The sequence below is a fragment of the Gymnoscopelus braueri genome, assembly GCF_963280865.1.
Source record: "Gymnoscopelus braueri genome assembly, chromosome: 4".
Classification (NCBI taxonomy): domain Eukaryota; kingdom Metazoa; phylum Chordata; class Actinopteri; order Myctophiformes; family Myctophidae; genus Gymnoscopelus; species Gymnoscopelus braueri.
The window spans coordinates 20,662,008-20,689,281 of NC_137605.1; the positions used below are offsets into that span (position 1 = coordinate 20,662,008).

A 27,274-nucleotide genomic window follows, 5' to 3' on the forward strand; every position below is an offset into this window, starting at 1 on the left:
TTGGCTTCTGGTGCAGTTTCCTGCCTATGCCATGGGTCATGATATGATATCTATGGAGTAGAGCAGTGGTTCTGACACTTTATGTCAAGGACCCCCAAATTATGTATTTGGCCGCGGACCCCCATCTGAAAAGATCTTGTGTCAGGGACCTCCATACAAGATTTTAGTTAAAATGTTTCAAAAATATAGCAACATTTTCAAATTGTTCAGCCTGTTCGCATGCAATGTGTTTCATTGGCACGAACGCTGATAAATAATGATGCCATCAGTGCCACTCAACTGATACAGAGGAGCGCTGCACCATGCATTAATAAAAGGAACATAACGCCTGATGATACTTCGTCGTGTGACGGTGTCGTGCGCCGAAAATATTTCCAGATCTGGCGCGTTGTTGTGAGCTTGTAGATTGTCTGTGTCTGTGTCTGCAACAAAAGAAACAACATGTAAACAAACAGCTCGGTGAACAACAACGCTGCATGCCTGGCTGCATCCATCCAATCAGAGAGCTTGTTGAGCTCCAGGCAGCATCTCTCTCTCTCTCTCTCTCTCTCTCTCTCTCTCTCTCTCTCTCTCTCTCTCTCTCTCTCTCTCTCTCTCTCTCTCTCTCTCTCTCTCTCTCTCTCTCTCTCTCTCTCTCTCTCTCGCTCTCGCTCTCGCTCTCGCTCTCGCTCTCGCTCTCTCTCTCTCTCTCTCTCTCTCTCTTTCTGTGGGAGCAGAGCAGCAGCAGTCAGTGTCTCTCTAGTGTCGCTCATCCTCCAACGCGCATCGACGGACGCGCAATTATGCTTCTGTGGAATTGACGAAGGAAGGAAATCTGCACGAAGAACAACAGGACATAACATTGAAGAACAAGCTTCACCAGGTAACGGACGGATGACGATATTTAGACTATTATATGCGTTTATTCCGTAAAATGCGGAGCTGCATGCATTGTTTATGTTTATTTGTTTCCCCCCCCAAGAGAAATTTGTTCTGGTCGATGGTATTGGGCTAAACATCAAAATATAAAATCTGTTTGTCAGTTGACCAAAAACTAAACAAAAAAAAACATTGTCAATGATTGTAATATCATTATTATGACATGCCAACGCAATATATTAAGGTTGTTGAATTAAGCAGTAGCTATATCAAGACATTAGCACATCGATAGGGTTTTAAGTTAATTCCATATCGGGGGGGTTGTGTATGTGTGTGTGGGTGTGTGTGGGGGGGGTGTTGGTCCTCAGATGTTATGCCTTGCCATAATAACAATGATCACGTGGTCTCCCGGTCCACACTCACTCACTGCTCCAGGGGGAATTCTCTTCTCGCATTTGCTGCTTTATGTAATCACGTCTCATGCTAGAAACATGCTCTTATAGGGTTTACTCACCGCTGTCAAGTGAAATAAACATGACATTTGTTGAGAAAATGTGGGTTTAGTGGTGGTTGGCTCCATTGAAAGTCGTCCAACCTGCACCTGCGTATGAGCTAGCCTACTACGGCACTGTTTCCCAAACAGTGGGTCGGGACCCATTTGTGGGTCACAGATCCATTTTCGTGGGTCGCGAGTGAATATCCCTTTATTTTTCGTTTTTTGTTTCCAAACTTTTATCATTAATTATTATTTTTCACCAAAAAAGTCCAAAAAAAAAATGTCATGAGTTGAAAACAAATTGTAACAGTTTTCAAAAATAATGTCATGAATAAAATACAAATAATCCCCTAATAAATTCCCTAAATTAAAACAAATGTTTAAGATTTTGTGAAAATAGTAGAACTACTGTTTTCACTAGTTTGGTGAATTGAGTCCCAGGCTTTTGGGTCTTGAGCTAAAAAGTTTGAGAACCACTGCTATATATGGGACATAAATGGGAGCGCAGTGCAGATGGCCCATGGCTGGCTGCTGATATTGTGCTGGATGATGCCAGCCTTGCCAGGTTGTATGTTGCTAATGAGATAATAGCTGTAAGTATGGAAACCCTGTTTGTTTATCCTGTATCCTGTATGAGTTCTCTCTCCTCATTGAAATGAAAATGCATTTTCTATTTACTAAAGTGCTGGAGAGACATGGAGAGACATGGAGACCCCTGTTACCGAACTAACACTTTATAGCAATGATTACTATGGGAATATAGAGCCATTCAACGCTTATTTTAACAAAAGAATATAACTTCGAATAAACATCGCCTTTAATATGACATTTTAGGCATTTAGTTGGTGATCTCAGAGCAGTAGGCAGTGGTGGACATTTGGTAGATGGTGTCATAACCTGTTTCAGGGATCAAACCCATGAACCTATGATAGGCCATTTTTAAACCACTAGGTCGACCTACCACCACATTAACCTATGGCAGTGGTTCTCAACTTGTTTCAACCGTGGCCCCAAATGTACCTTTTCCATGAATTCACGACCCAGTATGCTTGGATCCCAAGCCACATGAATCATTGCTCTGTTCCATTGCAGCGGAATTAGGCCTAGTCCGCCAATCCTGATTTAGGCATTGCTTTTCAGACACATATAAGCATCCACTAAAGGAAAGGTAACATGTTTTTTTCAAATGCATGTTGTCCTAGTCTTGTTTCTCTCCATATGTTGGATTAGGTACGCATGACGAGAAGATACACTCATCGCCTCAGTTTGTCCCAGATTTTCTGCACTCTGGGTTGCAGTGTACTGACTGGTCTGAAAGCCACTGGGTTCTGTCATAAACAATTAACCTCAATGTGTAAATTAGTCTAGCTTTGCCATTAGTTTGCTCATATTGAGGTCAGGTTGAAAAAAACTAAAGGTTATGCTTATGGGTAAAATAAAACAATTAAATGACATCTGCCCACTTTGTTAAGATTATTCTGTGATATTAAGACAGAGATGGCGAGTGAGACAGAGAAACAGTATTTTTTTTAACTTTTAATCTTCCCAGATACTCAGTATTTTAGTTGAGTTTATTTGAATTGTAAATATACAAATATGTTGGTTAGAGGACATCCGAGGATAAAACACAATAAAGTCCAGGACTTATTTCCCCTGTGGTCCTCTAACAAACAAACAAACAAAAAGGTGACAATCCTAGTATATGGCAGTCATACCTAAAATAAATAAAACACAATTTTCATAACAAAACATCACTATGACATTGTATAAAATAACATACAATAAACTAAAAACTGCTTGAATCACTATAGTACTTTATTGAACAGACACATTTTTGTTAGATATTCAAACTTTCTCCGGTTTTTAGATAATTGAATTGCTGTATCCAAGCTGTTCCGATTGAGAAGCATCTATGTAATGCATGTAAAATACACAAGACACATTTTAAATTCTCATCATTACAAAGTTTGAAAAAGATATAGGAATCTCAGTAGAAATAGAAACCATGGATGATATGGTAGCATCATAATATCAGCCGTTCAAAAGCCTTCCTTGTTTATTTTATATCACAGATCGGATCCGCTATCAATGTCAGGTTAAGAATTAATATAATGTATTGTATGAAATCTGACCCGAAGAATTCTTTGTATTTATAGCTATCTTTGTCATAATTAAAGGGGTTATATAAGGACCCTCTGGCTGTCTTTTACACGGCTGCTAACAATAAGCAGTGTAACGTTGATGCTGAAGCACATTGCAACTGCACAACAATGCCTTGTTGGTATTTCATTCAGGAGAGGGGGAAGGGAGAGTGGTGTGTGCATGCGTGCGTGGGTTTGTGTGTATGTATGTATGTGTATTTGTGTTTACCTACAATAGGGAGAACGGGGTAAGATGAGCCACTTTTCACTTAAGTTGTCCTGGAAGCAAGGCAAAATGAGATAGCAGTCAAATCTAAACATTTACCCTTATTTCAGGATGTCTTCTATCAAATGAAATTATGACAAAGCGAAAATATGACTTATTAAAAAAAAGTGGTCCTTTTGCTCAACTTGCCCTGGGTTAGGGGTAAATTGATCCAAGTCAAGGGGTAAGTTGACCCACGTGATATTCAATATTTTCAAGTTTAAACTTGAACAAATTATATTCATATTTGTTCACTTATCAAAAATAATTTAATAACACATTTTCCTTTTGCAAATAGTCTAATTTATTTTCTTAACGGTTATTTAAACAATATAAAGCCAATTAAATAAAGTTTGTTATTCAGAACCTTATAATATTTGCAATTGTTAATACAATATTGCGAAAGATCATTAAGCATAATTGAGTAGCAAAGACATAATAAAAATTATGAAAAGTGATTAATATTAGGATAATTGGCTCAATTTACCCCAGGGCATTTGGTTCATTTTACCCAACAGCCACCATTTTAGACAAAATTGGCTAGTATATTATTGGCAAAATCACCAACATATATGATATAATTTTGGACCAGGGTAAATTTGATTTGATATAAGTCATTCTACCTGACGTGTAGAAATCTTACTTACGTGAGTGTGTTAGTGTACATACTTAATGTACTGTATGTTCCTTATATATAAGGGTGTGTGTGTGTGTGTGTGTGTGTGTGTGTGTGTGTGTGTGTGTGTGTGTGTGTGTGCGCGTGTGCGTGTGCGTGTGCGTGCGTGTGTGTGTGTGTGTGTGCACGTATGTGAGCGTGTGTTTGTGTACTGACAGTGACAGGGTCGTGAACCAGGGAGCCATGCATGCATCCTCGTGGTGATGTAATTCTGTGTGTGTCTGTGTCAGTGGTGACTGGGAGGTTGGGGACTGATGTCTCTGTGAAACGAAGGGACATGGCTGCAACAAATTGGAAGTGGTTGAGAGGTTCAGTCTAGCTAGCAGAGTAGGTCAGGAGTTAACGATGCGATGTTGACATGCAGCACATGTTGATCCCACTGGGATGACAGCATTTGAAATGACAGTATCTAGTCACTTGGTTCAAGAGTCAAGATATGCATGGTCACATTATATAGGAGAGAGAGCGGCCTGCAAAGAGCAGCAAGGGGGGGTGGCAGCGTTAGAGGTAGTATAATTACATTTTTCTAAACACACTATCGGCTATTGAGACGTCGGACTAATGGGCAGCCTCCTAACAGTGCATGCAGAGTCCCATTCCATCACCACACCATGTGAATTCACTAAATAGCACACCTTAACCACTTAAACATATGAACCATAGTGCCCCTGTTCTGTAAGTGAACCTTCGGCACAAACGAGCTTGTGGATCGACTATTTTCGGCGAAGAGATTTGGTGTATATGGGAAAAAGGAGGGGGCCTAGTATTGACCCCTGGGGGACTCTGGTCGATGAAGTTCCATGTGTAAAGCCCTACATACTCTGTCATACCGTTGGATAGCGAAGTTCACATGTCGCAACACGATCTGCTATCTTTTTTTATAGATCTAATGTTTTTGCATTTTTTAGAAACGATTTTCAGACGTACTTCAAATGTAGTCCTATAGTGTGCTGATCAGAGCAATGGTCACGAGTTATGGCTGTCATGGGTGTGTCAAGAGAAAGAGTAGGACCCAAACGCAGGATGAGCAGGTCGATTCAGAAGTGGTTAATATTAATAACACAAACACGACGGGAACTAGTTGGAAGTACAAACAACTAAATCACTGGGAGCATTAGGGACTCGAGGAAATATCCAAGAGAACTAAGCTTCAAGGAACTGGAGTCAAACCACGACACAGATAACATTTCATAACAAAATGTCAAACTACATTGGGAAGAGGGGGTATAAATACACAAGGACTAACTAGACACAGGTGAACTAACTGTCAATCAACACTGGGATAGGCTACAACTAAAAGGTCACAGGTGCAAAATATTGTCTAATCACAGGACTGATGAGACAAGAGGGTATAACAGTAGTCTCGCGTAGCCAGATAACTATTCCACAATCTCTGAATGCTATATAGAGTCTGGAACTACAACTACCAAAATCCGAGAGAGGAAACTGGCACTTCCTTTCACGAAAATATCTTTTAAAATATCTTTACACTTTACTTTTTAATTTCCATTTCTGCTAACTAAGCAGCAAGCTATGTATACTTAGATGATTTGTATTTATATTAGGATAAATTTGCGCGACTGTAAAGACGAAACGGAAATGGAGAGGAGGCTCCGGTTTATATTCTAATCATGATCAGAGCTTCCGAGTCCCAGACTGTATGCCGAAAACATTTGAAAATTGTGGGAGGCAACAGTCTGGTAACGCGAGACTAGTATAACAGCAACAACAGAGGAAACCAGGAGACATTACTACAAAATAAGGTACACAAGTATAAATCAAAACCTAACTAAAACTAAGAAATAAGGAAGACACATCACACACAACAGTAAAGTACCATAACTTAAGAAACAAGGAACACAAGAAAAGAAGTGTTAAACACTGCTGTAGTGCCCCATTCTGTATGTGTGTTCTATTTAGGTTTTTGGTGTGACAATGCTCATGGCAGACTCCTGAACAGTGTTTGTGCCAAGTTTGGTGGTGATTGGAGCAACGGTGCGCCTGTCGACACCAGGGGCCAGGTGGCCACACATGGCCTCTGGTGTGACTATTCTCATGGCAGACCCCTGAACAGTGTTTGTGCCAAGTTTGGTGCGGATCGGAGCAACGGTGTGCCTCCGCAAGTCCGATGTTATGTTTGTGACGTCCACTGACCGCCCACTATCCACCGTCCACCCACGCTCTAGGCCGCCTGTTTGATATGCCAAAAATAGGGATGCCAGGTTGGAAGTGGTTAAACCAGATAATTTGTATTTGTTTGTAGTGAAAACCTGCATGCACACCCAGATTGGACATCATAGTCTGAGGATGTTTTACAGTTTAGACATTTAGCAGATGCTCTTATCCACAGCAACATGCAAAGGGTAAGATTGGAACGAACAACATGAACTCTAGTCAACCAACAACAGGATAAGCGGTCAAGTGAATAGAGAGCCAGGAAAACACGCGCATGTGTGCGTGCGTGCGTGCGTCTGTCCTGGGCATAACTTGGGCACTGTCCGACCGATTGACAGTATTGATGCAATGAAATAAGGAGTGCTAGGGGGTGAGGTGGAGTCTAAAGAGGTGAGTTGTCAGACCGCGGTGGAAGTGAGTCTGCAGTCCTGACTGGGGACTGGGGGGGATGTCATTCAACAGCTTGGGAGTCAGGAGGGACAGGGACAGACATCTTGTGTTTGCTTATCAAAGTGTTATCTAGCAAAGCTACCCTTGCTGTCATCTGGCAGACAAGGTGTATTAGATTAGATTAGGGTCAGTCATGTGCAGTGGGGGTTTGTGTGTGTGTGTGTGTGTGTGTGTGTGTGTGTGTGTGTGTGTGTTGGTCATTTCTCTCTTAATATGATTGGCTGATGGAGGCGTAGCATTCCAGAGCAGCTGCTTGTGCCAGGACGGTGATCTGGAGATATAAAGCAGATGGGATCTCAGCATGATCAGTCACCATGATGGCATGATGGGAGGCAGCGTGCAGGCTACTGTTCAACACTCTACTCACACAGAAACCTCTCAAATCACTCAGCCAACGACTGTGTCCTTTTGTGTATTTTACGGCAACTACCAAACTAATAGTATTGCAGCCTGCTTATTGTCTGCTGGCTGAGTCTATTCACTGGGGAATGCATGGAACGTTCCAGCCATGGCAGCATCTTGTTGTTATAAATAGACTTCGTTCAAAATGGACCACTCATCTGTGCAGTGCATCGCCAGAAGGCAAGTGTATATGCAAGCACGCTGTCATCCAGTCATAGATTCGTCTCTGGAGATCTGGCCTTTACCAAATTACTTCGCTTTTGTGTCGGGGTGGGGGTGGGTCGGCAAATGTAACAACCACTGTCATTCACCTGGTGTAATGTCACAGTCTGCTTCCCTGATGGTGTGTCACAATGGTAGCCTGGTCGGCAGTAGAGGTACCCGCACACCAATGTTCCTGAGTTAGGAAGCTTAGAGAACAGTGCACATGCTGAGATCAAGGCAAACATTTTATTATTTTATTTTTTATTTAACCACTTGAACCCTACCATCACTATTCAGGGGGTTTGCCTGTGGGGGCACCACCTCCTTTTTGTGTAGAAACAGGAATTCGTTTGGCTCCTCCCCTTTCTTAGCCCACTTCCTGCTGGGTGCTTCTGTCTTAAATCCTACTAACAATAACATTACATGTTTGGTGCTTAGAGATTATGGGAAAAGGAACACAAAACAGGTATGCCATCTCCTGTAAAGCCTATTGGAGAAGTCATATTAAATAGCCATCAAATAAAGATTCTACAGGACTGACAAGCCATAAGACATAGGTTGTTTAGTTACACGCACGCACGCACGCACGCACGCACACACGCACGCACGCACGCACGCACGCACGCACGCACGCACGCACGCACGCACAGAATAAATGATAACAAAAGAAAGAAAAGACCTGGCCAAATTACTTTTGTGCCCGGGGCGGGGGTGGGTCGGAAAACGGACACTGGAGAGAGCTCATCTAACAGCCACTGTTGTTCACCTGCCGTGATGTCACAGTGTGGTTTCCTTTTTTTTCTCTTTTTTTTTTCTAAAATGTTTATCCGACGATCTTTGTTACCCATTTTTTTCACCCAGTGCCAAATGCCTAAATTATAATCCTGGGCGCTACTCTCCCTCTGCCAGCCTGGGGAGAGCCCTGAACTGAGCTCATGCTTCACAGTGTGCTTTCCTGATGGTGTGAGTGTCACAGTGGTATTGGCCTGGCTAACAATAAGACAAACCAGAGGAACAAGCTTTTAATAAAACAGTCTCCAGGACTGTTCAGTCTCTTGAGACAGGACAGTGTGTAGAGAGTGTAGAACATTGGTTCTCAAACTTTTCAATGTCAAGGAAATTGATATATATTTGGCAGCGGCAAAATATTTTGTGCCAGGGACCCCCAGAAGAGAAGATTTATGTAAAAAAAAATGCAAAATTGTTCAACATTTTCCTAACATTTTAGATATTTATAAGAACATTAAAAAATCACACCCAGTGTGAAGTGAGCGGTGCTATTTATGAGCGAAGTTTTAAGTTAATGTCATCATGTGTCTCGCTAGCCAATCACAGCACGTCCTGCAAAGATAAGTATTCAGACCCTTTGCTATGACACTTGTATATTTGCACCGCTCGGTGCTCAAAAACAACAGTGGTCATCACAGTGATGGAAGCTCACTTTAAAAAAAAAATAATTATTTTGAAGTGAGTGGTGCTATTTATGAGTTATTAATTTCATCATGCGTCTCGCTAGCCAATCACAGTACGTCACAGCCAATCAGCCAATCACAGTACAGTGAAAGACAAATCTTCGCGACGGAAAGAAAAACTTTCGCCACGGATGGGTCCCAAACCCACTTATAGGAGCGGCTACACCGCTCAAAAATAGCAGATATACAAGCTACACACGCTGTGAGCTTGTAGATCAGCTGTTTTTGAATAGCCAACATATAAATGGATAAAGTGGTTAAAATGATTGTGACGCTACTGTATGTTAACTACTTTTGCTGGGGACCCCCCTGGAACTACAGCTACCACAGCCACCCCATCATGGTATACAGTCTAATACAACATGTAAATATATAGTCTGCACAAAAGAGGAAGTACACTAACATAATTTACGGTGTCTGTATTTGACTATAAGCGGAAATTGACATGATTTGCAGAGCAGCAATTTAAAGAAAATCTCTATTTTAAGATAAGGTCAAAGTTATTATCTATGTGCCAAAATGTAGCGTTTGGCATCAGTGGTGAACTTAACACATTGCCTGCCAATAACGCATATATGCGTTCTTTAGAATCCATCACTTGCTTGCCAAGAACGCATATATGCGTTAAAAAAAAAATAATAATAAAAAAAATATTTGACCCAAAGACCAAGGAGATATGATTTTTCGAAGATTTAGACTCCTATCCACTTCCTTGTTAACTTAAAACTTAAAAATTCTGTATCTCGGCTCCTGAGTACTTTTTTTTGTTCAATGTAAAAAACCCTGGCAATAAACTGCAAAAAATCTGAAATAATTCTGGCAGTAAAAGCAAGACTAGTCACTAGACATAATTAGAAGTAATTAAAAACACCACAAGACAACTGGACAACAGAAAATACTGTAATAGAGCTTCCAGTACATCAATACACTCCAACCACACAATTTTAGTAATCTTGAACATAATGTGTTGGAAGAGTCCTGTTGTTCTGAAGGCTAGAGTCTGTCCTTGTGCTGAGGACTGGAGTCCGGCTCTTGATTGTACAGACTATAAATTGGAAGGGGACGACATTGAAAAGGTCCCTTTGTTTCACACTGAGTTTTGCTGCTCTCCACGAGACAAAGGACAACACAGAGGGAGTACTCTATTGTAAGAGTTGGAGAGACTCAGAGCAACAGGTCTATAAATACATGTAGGTTATTAGGAACTTGTCTTCATGTGTGGACAACACACACGCAAACAAGCTATTAAGCACTTAAAATAGTGCATCTGTCAAAACGTGTAACAAAGTGAACTCTCTCTCTCTCTCTCTCTAATATATATATATATATATATTATTATTATTTTTAATATATATATATATATATGTATAATAAACCTCAGTACTAAAACTAGCTAAAAGTGTACAGGACGTTTTTGTATTTATTTTATAACTTGCACAATGAGGCTGTTCCATAAAAGAGTGAGTGGGTGTTCATGTGAAATAATGTCTATTGCAAGTTGAGACATGACGAGACTGACGCTGGTGCTCCTGGCATCTCTACCCTCACTGCGCACTAATCATCTGCGCTAGTGCCTCTGCAGTCAGGTGCCCACTATGGGCTTTTGTCCAAAACATACCCATTTTGTACAACCCATACAGGCCCCATATGACTAATTGCTGTGTTGTTTCATCTTCTGACCCCAAACCTATTGCAGCTGTCATAGTAAATGGTGCATTTATATAGCGCTTTCATCCAAAGCGCTTTACATAGATTGTGCATTACATTCACCCATTCACACACAGATGGCGGAGGAAACCATGCAAGGCACCAACCTGCTCATCGGGAGCAATTTGGGGTTCAGTGTCTTGCTCAAGGACCCTTCAACACTAACTCTTTTGGGGGAGCCCGGGATCGAACTGGAAACCTCACAGCTTCCATCCGGCCGCTCTACCGCCCACTCTACCCCTGAGCCACTGCCGCCCCATGCTTGGGGTTCTGCTTTATTTGTTTTTAGGGTTAAATTGCAAATACGAATTTGTTATGCCTGGTTAAATGAAGGTAAAATAGTTGTTGTGGCATGACATTCTATCATGACAACATACAGTAAATCAAATGTAATCTATCACAATATGTTACTTATCTGCATTACTACAGATGAATGGCGAAGAAGATTCTTCATTTCATGTTAATAGGTAAAAACAAAATCAGTTTGCAATGGAACCTAGTGGAAGACCATGACACTATGTCACTAACAATTAGCATCAGAATTCTGTATATGGCCTCACTTTATGCGTATGTCTAATAAACAACCTCACACATCAATCTTATCAGATGAGCTGTCAAATTCTCACCTTTGTGCTCAGATATTAAAGCATTAGTCACAGTATTCCATAAGACACCAGTTGTATTCGATAGGTCGCCAATTTCAGTGTAACAACGGTATAGACCTGTGTAGAATTATTGCATATTCAACACAAGCAACCGGATGCGTCCTGTCCTCTGGGACACGTGCATAATCAGGAACCCAAATTAATAGGAGATACTGCAACTGCAAATTGCTCTTATTTCACAATTATATAATGTTGTTGAAACCCATGAATGATTAATTATTTAAGAATTAAATGAATGATTAATTATTTAAGAATTAACTTTGGGACATGACCCTGGTTGATTAACACTGATTATCATCAGTGATGATAGGAAATCAGCCTGTTTCACAGAGGCAGATTACATGATTGCTAGTATGTATAATATAATGGAAAAGCCCTATGCCTGCCAGCGCATTGAGCAACATAATGTTTTTTTCCTCCAGACTTTAGATGAAAGTTGATTAAGTGAGGGATTTTAATAGGGTCAAACTGATTTGGGTATCTTGCAGCTGATGATGGAGCTTGGTTCTGCTTGAGGCCTAATTTATGCTCCGTCCTGCTACGGTGTTGCTTGCTAATAATAGCAGACCTACAAGACATTGCATTCGTGATGCGTTGTGAGCTTGTAGGTCTGCTATTTTGATGTACACAGATGAAGTATGAATGGCTGAAAGGTTGTTTTTCCACTGTTGCCAAATGCTTGTTGGGGGAAATGTTGGGTCTCTGCTCTGTATGTAAAGTGTCCTGAGACAATTTAATTTATTAAAATAATAAAATAATTGGTTATATTTGATGTTGATGAAGTTAAACTAAAGAAAAATTATGTATGTGTTATTTAAAGTTTTAAATAGGATCTCTTTTAATCAGTAAACGGACCATTTGTGACGTCCATGTCTATATTTATAAACAATCTGCTATAAAAACACAGATTGGAGCTTTTATCAATCTCACTCTCTCTCTGTCTCATTTGTCTTGGCCTGAGCCCTCGATGACATATGACTACATAACTAACAGTGATACTCTGCGATGTCACCGTGTGTGTGTGTGTCTGTGTGTGCGTGTGTGTGTTTGAAGAGATGGACACGGGTCAGGGACACACAGAGAAAGCACTCGCACAGCAGACAATGGACACCCAGTGTCCATAGTTGTGAATGCCATTATTCATAGAGATTAATAATCTCTTCTGTGTTTTTCCTCTATGAACGTTGTCATGTACAATGTCATGGCCTCGTGCACAGTCACCAGTCCTGGGGCTTTTGTTGCCTTTCAGGTGTCAGTCGTATACTCTCACATGATTGGAGGCGACTGTTGTCTCAGAAACAAACCCCTTTTTCCTCCCATGTTGCCTAGTGCAGAAGGCGTTGTGCGTGTTTATTTGTGTATGTGTCTGTGTGTGTGTGTGTGTTTGTGTGTGTGTGTGAGAGAGAGGGGGGCAGTGAGTACTGTACTGAGTGAAAGCAGTACAGTATATTGGGTCATTTGAAAATAACCGAGACTCAGATGAAACTGCTTGCTGGAGCAGGGTGGTGTTTAGCTCACAGAATGCTTTGCCATGGCAACGCGGCAGGTCGCTCGAGGATGTTGAGCTAAGTATGGGAACAACTGAAAGGTAGGCGGAAAATTATTCCGTAGTTACTGCTGGAGGTGTAGATTGTGGTGTCAGTCACTGTCTTTTTATGGTGCTGCTCAGATTACTGGCACCGCTTTTATAGCATTTTTCACTAATTTGTGTTTTTGTTTTGTTGCTATATTTCCAACTATTCCTACCTAAATGTCTGTCTGGGGTCATTGCCCTGATGGAAGATGCTCTTCAACAGAGACCATTTAAGATCGACCACAACTGCATATTACCTTTGTTTACAGCAGTGGTTCTCAAACCTTTTTAATTTCAAGGATCCCCATACTGTAACTTTGAGAGTTACAGACCTGTACCAGGTCCATTTGTAACCCCGTCAAGGAACCCCGAGGGTCCCTGGACCCCACTTTGAGAACCACTGGTTTAGATCTTCGTTTGGGTTATGATATTAGAGTGCGTGCTAAAATGGCTTATTTGAAATTCCAATGACCTCATGCGGATGTTAAGATAGTTGCCACACACGTGGAAGCAAGACGTGGATTCCGAAAGGATGTTGGTCTGTCTGTGGAGATACAAATTAGGGAGATGATGTCTTTAAAGAGGAATCCATGTCCTCCGACTGAATGAATCATCTGAACAGAGAGAGAGAGAGAGAGATGGAGAGAGAGGGGGAATCACCGCTTTAAAAAAACAAACCCTTAACAGGACAGTGAGCACACATCCCTCTACAAAGGTTGGAGCTGTTGCATGGATGTTATTACTCCATAAACAATGTAACGGTGGCTGTAGTGAAGTGCGCTCTTAGCAACGAGGAGAATCTTTCGCTTTCTTGTTCTGTTTGGAGATAAGGTTTTTATTGGGTACATAAAGGATTATTGGAGTGGACCGTTTATTGGGTAAGTATTGATAACAGTATCAGATTTGGCTTGAGTGTCTCATTAACATGCTGATGTTGGTGATCTCATCTAATTATTTTTTCTTCTTTTTTTAAACATAACACCACCAAAACAGACAAAACATTACAATTGATGATCTAATTCTAATGTTTTGTCTCACACACACACACACACACACACACACACACACACACACACACACACACACACACACACACACACACACACACACACACACACACACACACACACACACACACACACACACTTTATGTATGATATTAATCTAATGTTTTGTAATGACAGGTGTTATTAATCTAATGTCATGTGTTATATGTGGAATCTGCCGTAAATATTAGACATTTCTATTGGAGGATGATTATGGGGAGAGGACAAGCAGTGGATTAATTGTACTTTCTTTGTTCTGAAGTAGTTCAATATGGACACTCTTTCCAATCATATTCGTTGTCGGGGGGAAAACTATGTATGTCCAAAATCTTTACTTTTTGGGAAATGGAAGAAAGAACCTGTGTTCCAATGGATCCAATGTAGTTATTATTCAGTCACAAAGCTCTTGTTAATGCTGTTCATTGATTCAATATTTAACCTTAACCATTTTCACTATTTGCTACTTTTTCTTGACACTCTTGTACGATGAGGTAGGGCATTACTCTCAATACTCTGCGAAAAAGAAAAAGAAAATATGGTGGAGATACAAGGTTTCTGCCCAACTGTGACATATCTCTTTTACTTTCACTTTCTTATCTCTCAATCTCTGTCTGTCTGTGTCTCTCTCTCTCTCTCTCTCTCTCTCTCTCTCTCTCTCTCTCTCTCTCTCTCTCTCTCTCTCTCTCTCTCTCTCTCTGTCTCTGTCTCTGTCTCTGTCTCTGTCTCTCTCTTTCTCTCTCGCACTCTTGCCAAATGATAAACACACTCACCATGTTTCTCTTCATCTTTTATCTTTTCACAGCACAAAGAGAAAACAAAAGACAACCAATTCAACTTGCATAGACGGAGAAACCCAATCTGGTACCAGCATGGCAGAACACAAGTAAGTCCTGTGTGAACAGAAAACTACACACACAGAACACAAGTAAGTCCTGTGTGAACAGAAAACTACACACACCTAACGTAATGTAACTGTGTGTGTGTGTGTGTGTGTGTGTGTGTGTGTGTGTGTGTGTGTGTGTGTGTGTGTGTGTGTGTGTGTGTGTGTGTGTGTGTGTGTGTGTGTGTGACGTGTGTGTGTGTGTGTGACGTGTGTGTGTGTGTGTGTGTACAGTGCACATAATACTACTGTATGTGTAGACTAGAGGTATGTGTGTTGTGTGTGTATAGACAAGCATGCATATGTTTGTGTCCACACGTGCCCTCCTGCATGTTTATACAAGCTTATCTGTCTGTGTGTGTGTGTGTGTGTGTGTGTGTGTGTGTGTGTGTGTGTGTGTGTGTGTGTGTGTGTGTGTGTGTGTGTGTGTGTGTGTGTGTGTGGGTGGGTGGGTGGGTGGGTGGGTGGGTGGGTGGGCGGGCGGGCGGGCGGGCGGGCGGGCGTGCATGAATATCTATGTGTGCTGTTCAGACACTTGATTACTACCCTCTAAAATTCCACAGAGCTTCTATTAATAACTTTAACCTCTGTGCCAACACACTTAACCACCTATTAAAAAAATGCTGAAGAAAAAGAGGGACACCAGGGTGAAAGTGGTTAATGGGGGGGGGGGGCATTTGCTGTAAATAGCCGATCTACAAGCGCAGCTATTTTCTGGCGAAGAGACTTCGCGAAACAAAAGCATCTGTGTCATTTTAAGATTTCTTTAGCTTTTCAAAAATAGCAGATATACAAGCTCATAGCTTGTATGAGCTTGTAGATCTGGTATTTTTTTTTACATCGTGGAAAATGTGTAACTTTTTTAAGCTTCTGGGGGTTCCTGGAACAACATATTTTGAGATGGGGGTCCGCGGCCAAATACATATCATTTTGGGTGGTCCTTGACATGGAAAAGTTGGAGCACCACTGACATAGCAACATAATGTTAGGATTTAGAAAACATTTTTTAGATATGTATTTGGCCGCAGACCCCCATCTCAAAATGTTTTGTTCCAGGGACCCCCCAGAAGTAAAGATTTGCGTTACAAACGTTCGCTTAAAAAATATATATATATATATTCCAAGATTTGCACACATTTTCACGGTTTAAAAAAAATAGCAGATCTACAAGCTCATAGCGCGGCACTCGGTGCCGCGCTATGAGCTTGTATATCTGCTATTTTTGAATAGCCAAAGAGATCTAAAAAAAATGACACAGATGCGTTTCCGGTCCTAATGGTTTAAGTGGTTCAGAGACATCTGTCGATTCACAGCAAAGCACCTGAGTGTGACAGCTGTCTGAACGTGCCCTCAGCACTGAGCTACCTGAGAGGGGAGAGTCACAGCCAAGTCAGCAAGCTGTGTCTTGACCCACAGGCAACATCCACCGCTTCCTCACACAGTAAAGTAAACATTCTGAGTGTTACATTTGACTCTGCGAGTGTACAAATGACAAATCGTTGCTGTCGTCGGGTAGACATCGTGTTTTTTTCCGTAAATTACCGCCCTACTTCATCATGCAAGAGGGTCAAACAAAGGTAGTTAAAATAGGAGATCTATTTATAACTGCTATTTTCAATATTTTAAAATGATTTTTTAAATGATAATAAAAAAGGAACGGTTTTGGACATACATGGATTCCACCCGACAGCAACGAAAAGGAACCAAATGGACCTGTAACTCTGCGATAGTACAAATACATTTTTACATTTTCAGAGTTAAATGAACACTGGGATTTTACTGTATGCATGTTTTCTATAGAAGATCTGTGCTGGCCAGTTGCAGTTGAAGTGACTTTATCTCCCCTTTTGAGAGCTTTTGTTGTTCAGCTATTTCCTTTTCCTGTGTGCAAGCTGGCATTTACTGCATACCTTCTTTCTCACTTTCTCTCCCTTTCTGTCTTGGATATAAGATGTGTTACTAAAGGGTGTCTCTCTTTACTTGTCTTAACTGCTGGCTGACACGTTGTTAGTTTTATAGACATCATACATGCTTTTATTTCTTCCCGGGTTGACTATTTAAATGGTGTTTTAAAATGTCAAGCAAAAATAAAAATGTACAGAATGCTGCTACTAGACTTTTAACTAAAAGCAGGTGAACAGAACATATTACTCCTGTTTTAACTTCCTTACATTGTTTGCTGGTCTGTTTTAGGATTGATTTGAAGAATTTACTGATGACTTTCAAGGCTCCCAATTAAATCTTTTAAATATTAACACCTTGTTAGCCTTTGTACAGCCTGAGGTCCTCGGGTGGGAATTTGGTTGTACCTGAGTCGAGGCTGAAGACAAAGGATGACACCTCGACCCTGGAACAACCTGCTTGAGGAGAGCATTATGTTCTCACTCTCAAGTCATAATGAGTTGGGGGCAACAAAATCTGACCATACGTCACCCTTTTGAGACGGCGGGATCCCCTTTCGTGTCATTTTTCAACACTCCCGCTAGTCCTGCCCACGCTAGTCCTCTTAAGTACAGGCAATTCACTCCCAAGTAATAGGTTGAAAAACATTTAAAAAGGCGTGCTGTCAGAGGTGGACCTAAGCCCCGTGAGGCACCCTCGAGTGAGCCGTTAGGCAAGCGAGTGGCCGTGCCGAGCGGCGTGAAGCTTCTAGTCACCTGACAGTGAGGAGGTTCACTGGGAGCGCATAACGCTATCCCTCCCAGTTGAACAGGGACCCCTACTAACCTGACCAAAGAGTCACTAGTGCACCGACAGAGATTTCGCCCTCCCCCCAACCAGCTTCCCACCCGTGAACACGGCCAGTTGTGCTCAGTGGAGCGCCGGGCCAAGCCAGAGGCAGCGTGGAGGATTCAAACCCCTAGTCTCCTCACTGGTGGGCAGGAACTTTACCCCTGCGCCACCCGGAAGCACTTCATGCTCATTCTATATTTATAAAAATACATATATCATTGTGTTTTTTATTCTGTTGCTGAACGTATTTTATTTGACTTTTCTTCAGTTTTATATAAAGGACATTGTAACTTTGTTTTGATAAGTGCTTTATAAATAAAGTAAATTAAACAAAATAATTTAATTACATTTTCCACACTAGAAAAAGTCAGCCTACAGGTGAGCTGCATGATAGCACCCTCTGGTCACAGAGTGACATACAGACACACGGACAGACAGACTACAATAGTTTAAAACTGCGCTTCTCGCGGATCAACTAAAACACTGACCAGATGTCCATCCTCTGTTCCTGCTGTAATACTTTTCCTTTTTTGTTTCTCAGGGAGAACAACGAGGACTTCAAGGTCCAGACAGCCAAGCATCCCAACACGGCTCCCTTAAGGCCGCCCAGCGAGCACTCCAAGGACCGGGCGGCCAAGCATCCCAACACGGCTCCCTTAAGGCCGCCCAGCGAGCACTCCAAGGACCGGGCGTCCAAGAGGCTGTCGGCAGACTCCAACGGGACCAGCGAGGGAGGGGCGAAAACGCCCGTGGAGATAACCGCTTTGGAGGAGTCATTCCGGCGCTTCGCCATCCACGGCGACACGCGCGCCACAGGCAAGGACCTGCATGGGAAGAACTGGTCCAAGCTCTGTAAGGACTGTGGGGTCATTGACGGCAAGAACATCACCTCCACCGATGTGGACATTGTCTTCTCCAAAGTCAAGTAAGTAATGTGCACTGACCACTGTAACAACCTAGAGGTGCACATAGCTGCTTCAGCACCCTAGTGGACAGAGTGACATACTGCCTCATCTATCAATAACCTTTATTTAGCACCTTTCAAGAACAGAGCACAAAGCACTTCATGTGAGTACAATCACAGTATACACAAAGAAGACATTTAATAATTAACAACAAAATTCTAAGGTTTATATAAATTCATTTCTATATGATTGGAATTTACCTCATGGCTTGTGTTTGTTCAACAATTGATTGTCAAATAAGTGCATCACCCAACTTGTTGTGCACTGGCTACTAAACTGTAATTTGTTGTGTAGTGTGTGTGCTCAACGTTGCAAATTCCATGTCTTATAGACATGGAACTTACCTTAATATAGTAGGCTGAATGAATATTAGAGATATATTAGAATATTATGGTATTATCATGGCACATATAGTATACAAGTATATTACTTCATTTTGAAAAAACATACAGCATTATAGCACCTGAACTTGCACATTGATGGTGACCAAGTCACTTGCCTCTGGACCCCATGTACAGTACAGTACAGTACAGTACAGTACAGTACAGTACAGTACAGTACAGTACAGTACAGTACAGTACAGTACAGTACAGTACAGTACAGTACAGTACAGTACAGCACAGCACAATAGCTGGCCTTACCTCTTCTGCACTGTCCTCATCCCTCAACTTTCCAAATTGTCTAAGGCTATATTTAGACTGGAAGGCCAAATCCTAGTTTTGGCCTATCCAGGTTGGAATCAGAAAACAACACATGGAAACAGATTTTTGTCAACCAGATTTGAGCCACTTTCCAGGGTGGTTTGAAATGTGATCCAAATCTGATTGCTAAACGTGTTTCAGTCTGGACTCTGGACACTCAATCCCTGAAGCCTGATTTATACTGTGTTGTACGACAATGTCACTCACTGAAAATATCTGATTTGCAAGCTCACAATGGGCCGCGATTCGACTCGCTGTGAGCTTGTAGGTCTGACACTCACCATACGACAGAGCATTACTCATGCCTACAGTAAGTCATTACATCGTTACCACAGCAACCAACGATGATAATGCAGGTCGACCAGTCTCGTAAAAAATAAAATAGAGCCTTGACATTTTGTTATTTACTGCGTTGCCATGGAAGCCAGGAGTAACAAACATCATAAGGAAGCAGATATTGTTACCACCATCGGGTTGGTTTTGTAGGGCGAAAATACAATAGCACAATACTTTTTACCAAATACCTCAATATCGATATTGTAGCGATAATACAAGCTCATAGTATAAAATTATGTGATTAAAACCAGGGAAAAAATAACGCTTATGCCATGTCACGGTATCCCAGGGTTGTGGGAGTTGTCCATGGTCAGTGACAGCGGGCAGAGCTCGGGGTCACGATGGCTCATCCTGTTTCTCCTCACGCCTGGCGGAGTCAGCACTTCTTCCCCTGGTTTTGGTGGAGATAATAATAAGCTGTGACCTCAATAATAATGTCACCACTGTCAACCTTGTTTTGTTGGATGATCACGCTCTGTTGAAGTCTGTGTGGCACAAAGACTGCCAGATATCCATAGCCAATATTTGCCTCTACACTAGTGGACCTGGACCCAGAAGGGGGTCGTCAGATGTTCTGACAGGTTCCTGGACAAAGAACAATGTAAACTGAGACATACAGTATTGTGAATATGTTGCATTCATGATTATTGGAGACCAATTCAGGTCTCTCAAAAGGCAGGCAATATTGTGTACACAGAGGTAAACTAACATTTAACCACTTGAGCCCTACTTGATATTATACCGTGTCGTACAACGTTGTTGTGAGCCGATCTACAAGCTCACAATGTTTTGAACATTTTTGCCTATAATGACATGCCCAAAATAGGGATGCCAGGTTGAAAGTGTTAAAGAATGGTGTGGCGTTCTACATATTTTCTTGTTGTTTTTCCATGCTCTCAAAGCAACTATGTGAAAGGATTTGTTTCATCATGGCTGATCTGCAAAGAATAAAGATGATTCTTCCAGACAGCATCTAAACAGAACCAACAGGGGGGTAGCAAACCACATCCACAGTTGAATGCAGGTTCACTGTGTGTTGTGTTTTGTGTGTTGTGGATCCATGGACCCCCAGCGGTCATTGAGGGGGTTCCAGACCGGGGCGTCCCCAGCTAGATGACCGATACTAGGGCTAGTCCGTAATGATAATCCATAATGATAATCCAGAATATGTCCATAGCTCTGTATTATGCGTTCAGTAGAGCTGCACAGTAGAGTCTCAACACAGCGTTGGCGTTGGGATAAGAAGAGGAGAATGGACGGGGGGGGGGGGCATGCTTCTAAGCTGTTTGACTCCAGGCGTGATGGAGTGAGTGAGCGTGCATGCGTGTATATGCGTGCCATGAGGGCTTCCACGCAAGAGATCAAGATCTCCACTTTATTTTTAATCAGAGCCGGAGTTCCTCGCCAACACATAAAAGAATTAAACAGCTTTATGAGCGCTGCTGTCTAACGGCAACACGGCTCAATAAATCCTCATTTATTCTGGGAAGGAAGGGCCTGCTGTAGCGTTCTGCCAGGCTGGCGGCCATGCTGGCTCGCTGGGAGACAGAATAACATAGCATAAACCACGGATGTGAATGAAATGCGCTGCAGACTAATTAATTCGGCTCTCGTGCTGTGGCTGAGGTTTCATCATTCACCGAGCAGATTATCATACTGTACTACATGTACTGTAGTGTAGTTGATGATCCAAGAAAACTAGTTCAGGTCCATTTTTATGCTAATATACTGTAGGGTGTTTATTGTCACATACACATACAGTACAGCTGGAAGCAGCAGGAGAGACATTCTTGTACTTCAAGCTTCTTCAACTGTGTGGATAACAATCATTCATATACAAATAAAATAAGATTATGTAAAATAGTAGTAGTAATAATAATAGGGATTAAAAAAAGCAAAGTAGCCAGATAGCAACATATCCAACAATGCTGTCTCACACACACACACACACACACACACACACACACACACACACACACACACACACACACACACACACACACACACACACACACACACACACACACACAGAGCCAACTATCAACAATCCTGTACAGACATAATACAAGTAAGACGCGCGAACGCGGTAAGCGAACGCCAAAAAATAAAAAATATAATGAAAAAAAATATTTAAAAAAAAGTAACCAATAATTATTTTTTTTTAAATACAAAAAAAATCTGCGTTACAAGGAGCATCTTAGAAAAATACAAATTCCCAAAAAAAAAACTTTGAATGTTTTGAACAATTCAACAAAGTGTTTGAAGTGCCTGTTTCACCCACTTCCGGGGGGCGGAGCCAAAATCCGAGCCCGAAGTATTTGTTCGTAGACCCCCACTTAGGGGGGGTAGAAAAAGTTTTGGAGCGATTCGGGCACTTTTCATTTAACATGGGGTTTCAATGGGGAGTTTTTAGGAGCCTTCTCCGGGGCGTGGCTTCCGGGGGACGGGGCGGGCTTAAACGCAACCTTGACAGGTGTGTTCAGTTTTCAAAGACCTTTCATTTGATGTATGGTACGTCTAAATTGGACATTTACTTATCTCAGAGGAGCTGCACACAGGCAGTGCACACAGAGAGAGATACAGAGAGAGACACAACCCGAGCACGGTTTCATAGTAGCGCCTCCTTCCACTGCGTTCGCAATAATAATATAATATACTGTACTGTATATCTAGGGCTGTATGTAATACAGATAGCATGAAAATTATCCTGCCTTTGTACCAACAACAGACAAAATGAAAACAGTGTTTGGGATTACAAAAGAGAAAAATGTAATGGAATTGAAGTAGATACAAAAGAGCTGCTATTAGTTTTTAGCGTCTTACATGCTTATATCAGCAATTTTGGCTTGAGAAAAAGTTCTCTTTAGCCTTTGTTCTTTCTTCTAGACTAGAGCGATGCTGATTTATTGTCTGCCTGTCATGGGGGAGTCTAGGGGTTTTTTGGGTCACTGACCCATTTTTTATGGGTCATGAATAAATATCCCTTTTCTTCGTTTCCTTTTTTTTTCTTCAAGATTTTCAAACAGGGTTCCTTTAAAAAAATATATATAATAAATAAACAAAATTCCATAAATAATGAAAAATCTGCTATTTTCACTCGTTTGGTTTCGGAGAGACATCAAATTTCTTTGGGTCTCGAGCTGGGATTGTCCCGGTTTCAAGCTGGGTGTTCCAAGTCCCGACAAATATCTCTAAAACACAAAAATGTCACGGTTTTCAACATTCACTACCAAACAACACTTATTTTGAGTGCTCACATAGATGTTTATCATGTTCTGTTCTGTTGAAAGGTCACTACAATAATTGTCCCCCATCCTGATGAAAACACTAGGTGAAAATATATAGGCCTTTATTTTTGCTAATTTGGCAAATCGGATTTAAGTGATAAAGGGTCCTGTTTAAAAATATATATATGGTCACCCTTTGCTAGTCGTCCTTGAGCAGCAATCTGGGAACCCGTTCGATAAAAAAGCCAACTTGTAAGTCCAGTTTCTCATCTGACATTAGACAGCATGGAACAGACTCAGAGGAGCGGAGCTCTCAAGTGTTCAACACTGACGGATCGCCCAAACAAATCTGCTCACCGACGGGAGTCAAATTAATAATAAACCCAAACAGCCCTGTTTACTGTAGCTTGTTGCTATGACAGCCAAGTTGCCTGGGGAAACTGGCCGCTGTTTAGGTGATTTATCACCACGGCGATGGGGCTGTTTATGTTTGTGTTACTATGCACTTTTAACATGGAAGTCGTACGGGCCGCGGGCCAGCTAAACAACTCTGAGAGTGCAGGCTGTCAGTGGAGGGAATGTACAGTGTTATGGTATTGTTGGCAGTGACAACAATAACTACTGTAAACTATAGGATACACTATGCAGGAAAGTTCAGTGTGGAGACAGAATCACTTTACAGTAGCGCCTCTCCACTCTCCACTTGTCACCCAAAACTGGGTTGAGGGTGACATGCTCTCAAAGCCACTTGGACCAGTAACAACTTAGATCAGGAGTCTTCAATGTTTTTCAGGCCAAGGACCCCTTAGCGGAGAGAGGTGAAACAGGGACCCCCACCACTACATATTGTATAAAATGTTGTTGCAGATTAAGCTTTTTAATAGATTTCATAGACTTGCTTGACAACACTATCGTCAGTGTTTTTTTAAGTAAACTTGACCTTTGCCTTCTGTACTCGGCCCGCTCCTTTTTCCCTCTACACACCATATATCTCTTTGCCGAAAATAGCCGATCTACATGCTCACTATGCGTCGCAGCACGGTGCATAGTGAGAATGTAGATCGGCTATTTTTGGCGATGCATTTGGATCCTGAAGTCCATTTGACAGCCACTGGTCCACAGTGTGAGTCTGGACTGGGGCAGTGAAGGTTCACAGAGGACACATGTGGGCTGAGAGACACATGGGGGAGACCAGATCCAAACAGTGAAAGTTTCCCTGCTGTTTATGTCCGAGAGAGGACACCGTCTCCGCGCTGGGTCCTTAAACCTGTCATGTTAAAGTGATCCCACATGTCTACTCTGTTTGGTCCCCTTACAAGCAGCACTCAGCCTCTAATGAGAGGTCATAAAATATGGCCCGTTAATAAAACACGCGTTTCCAAAAAGCACAGCGCGGTTTAGAATAGATTGGCCTTTATTAATCCCAGAGGAGCATTACAGCAGCCTTAGACAATTATAATGTATATAAAATAAATACATCTAAAACTGAAAGTCTTTAATAATAATAAAAAAGCACTCCTGAGGTAAGAAAATAACTGATTGTAAAATTACGTTAGTGTTTCAAACATTGCACAAAGGCTCAATCAAAATGACAGAGTTTACACGTCAAGGTACAGACTGATGTTCTCCACAAGAGGTTCTTCTTCGCTTTCAAGTTTACAAACTGTACAGTGACAAATGTTGCTCCATATTCATGGTTTCTTTCCCTCCCACTTTAGGAAGAAAACGTGTCGTACCATCACCTATGATGAGTTCAAGACTGCTCTGGGGGAGCTGGCCAGGAAGAAGTATAAAGAGAAGACGGGAGAAGATGCTGAGACAGAGGTCTTCAAGCTGATTGAGGGGAAGGCACCGATCATATCAGGAGTCACAGTAAGATTCATTATAATACATTACTGTAGTGCACAATACGAATCATAATTATAATAAGAATCAGAATGATAATCAAACAAAGAGGCAGAATCACTTTGAATAAGACATTACTTCAATAAGACATTGAAGTACCTTTGAATAAGATGTTACTTTTGGGATACACCGATAATCCACTTCGAAGCCATACAGCAAAATCAAACTTTTATTTTATAGAGCTGAAAGTACATGTGCCTGAGTCAGTTTTGAAAGGTGCCAAAAAAGTTAAAAAGTAAAAGATTTTTGTACAGGTTTCATGGGATACTGATACAGTATATTTCACAATTTCTGTGGTCATTGCCTCGGTGCAACCCTACACTATGTTTTGTAAGTTATTATCACTGATTTGGTTCGAAATCATTCCGCAACAGTCGATAGAATAAACTCCTAACGTGTCACTCCTTCACAGCGAGCCGCGGCCTCCCCGCTGGTCTCTCGCCTCACGGACACCACCAAGTTCACGGGGTCGCACAAGGAGCGCTTCGACTCCAGCGGCCGAGGGAAGGGCAAGGCAGGGCGTGTCGACGTCGCGGACACGTCCGGCTATGTCGCAGGATACAAACACGCCGGGTCATATGAGAAAAAAGTCACCAAGCCCACCCTACCCAAACCGATGTGAGGTCCGAGACAAGGAGACAAACATTTAGATGATTTTCTATTTACAAAAGAAAAAAGTACTCGAAAGCACAAAAGGATAGGATTTTGTGTTGTTTTTTTATCTACCCGCCTCTGTTCTTTTCCTGCCTGAGATGTTTTGAGTTCCTCTCTTAGTGAAAGTGTGAGAACTGGAAAACTGTTTACATCTTATTTTTACTAAATCATCATCAGCTGGTACATTCCTTTCTGATAGCAAGTTACAACACAACTGAAACAAGCAAATCAGAGAAGTGGGCTATGCTATGAATATTGAAGCTTTGCTGTTATGACAGGGCCTTATAGCCTGTTAAAGTGTTTATGAAGCACAATGAACATGCCAAGAAAAACAAATGACAGGGAGAAATGGGTTGATGAATGAAACCTTGCACTTTTCCACGTAAAAATGATTCTATTTCCCATTACTGAGTTGAAGAAATGCATTTTTAATTCAAGATGTGTTGTTTTTATATGTACTGGCCCAGCATAATGACAGACATAATCAATGTTTATTTCTTGCTAAGACCAAGATCGCTTGTGCCATCTTTCCACTAACTCTGTTTGTTCTCCGTCAATGACATCAGTTGTTGAGTCTTCATGTAACGTGCTGTTAATTTTCTCGACTTAATGAGTTTACACAGTTTGGTCACTTTTTCAGATTATACTTTGCCTTTGGCCAAAATCATTAATAGATTGAGAATTTCTGTGTCTAGCTGTTTTAGAATGCTTAGAGATAGAAGAAACCCATGTAGTTATTATAACTGTCCAACTTAACTTGTCTTTATGTCTCTTTTGAAACATTGTCAAATTCTTTAAACGCCTACTGTAAGTCATACTGTATCCATCTTTGAACTGGGCCTCCTTGTAACAGTACAAACCATTGAACTCTTCATTTTCATTTGATTCATATCAAATTTCATAATTTCCCCCTCAATGTACCATACTGATTTTAAAAGAAAACAATATTTATAATTAATGGAAGCCTTTGCTACAGAAGACGAACATGAACTGGGTTGTTTTAAGATTGTATTTTTAACATTTTACTTATATTGTTACCTTGTCAGATTTATATATAGTTCTAATATATTTGTGGTAAGATTGTGTATATTTCTAAAAACAAAAATCCATAGCCGCATGGCTTAATTTAAGACACTGCTTTCATACAGTATGTTTTGTTTCTTCCCCTGTAATTGCTGTACTTTGTGCATGATCCCATGGTATAGTGCATTTGATTCGGAAGCATATATAGACTATACATCGATTTCTCTCAGTTGAACTGCTATGCCTGTTGTGAGACTCTTTTATATGCTAAATTATCTTTAACTTCCTGAATATGTCAAGTTGAGAAATTGTGGATTGGGCATTGAGAACATTAGATGGTAATTGTGGATGTTGAACATTATTGAACAAATCTTTACTACAATGTCAAATATACAGGATGCCTCTCAAAATTAGACTCATATACGCCATTGGTGTAAGATCAGTACATTTGGAAATTATATTTTCATATGGTAATTTTAAGAAAACTAACAAAAATTACTTGAGATTACATCACCAATTTTAGCTACCATGTGATGCTCTTTTATCAGTCTATGACAACGTTTTAGGGGATTATTTTGTTGAATACTGTATTTCTATAACCACAAATTAGTCTGAATTTAACCAGTTAAATCACTCTATACTTAGTTGACAGGAGTCGGCTCTGTACTTGGTCCACTCTACACCAAATCTCTTTGCCAAAAATATTTTTGGCAAATGTTC

At 41.2% G+C, this 27,274-nt stretch overlaps 1 protein-coding gene across 3 annotated transcripts; it reads left to right on the plus strand.

Moving 5' to 3' along the window:
- Positions 1-709: 709 nt before the first annotated feature.
- Positions 710-26,346, plus strand: tppp (tubulin polymerization promoting protein). Of its 3 annotated transcripts, none has more exons than XM_080426019.1 (5): positions 710-862; positions 14,933-15,013; positions 18,285-18,668; positions 24,691-24,844; positions 25,290-26,346. In XM_080426019.1, exons 2-5 carry the CDS (start codon positions 15,000-15,002, stop codon positions 25,497-25,499), a joined length of 762 nt encoding a protein of 253 aa, XP_080282145.1. In that variant the 5' UTR covers positions 710-862; positions 14,933-14,999; the 3' UTR covers positions 25,500-26,346. The 3 variants fall into 3 exon arrangements, with proteins under 3 accessions (XP_080282145.1, XP_080282147.1, XP_080282146.1); XM_080426021.1 differs by having other exon boundaries at positions 18,345-18,668; XM_080426020.1 differs by lacking the exon at positions 710-862 and adding an exon at positions 13,726-13,962.
- The last annotated feature ends 928 nt before the right edge of the window (positions 26,347-27,274 follow it).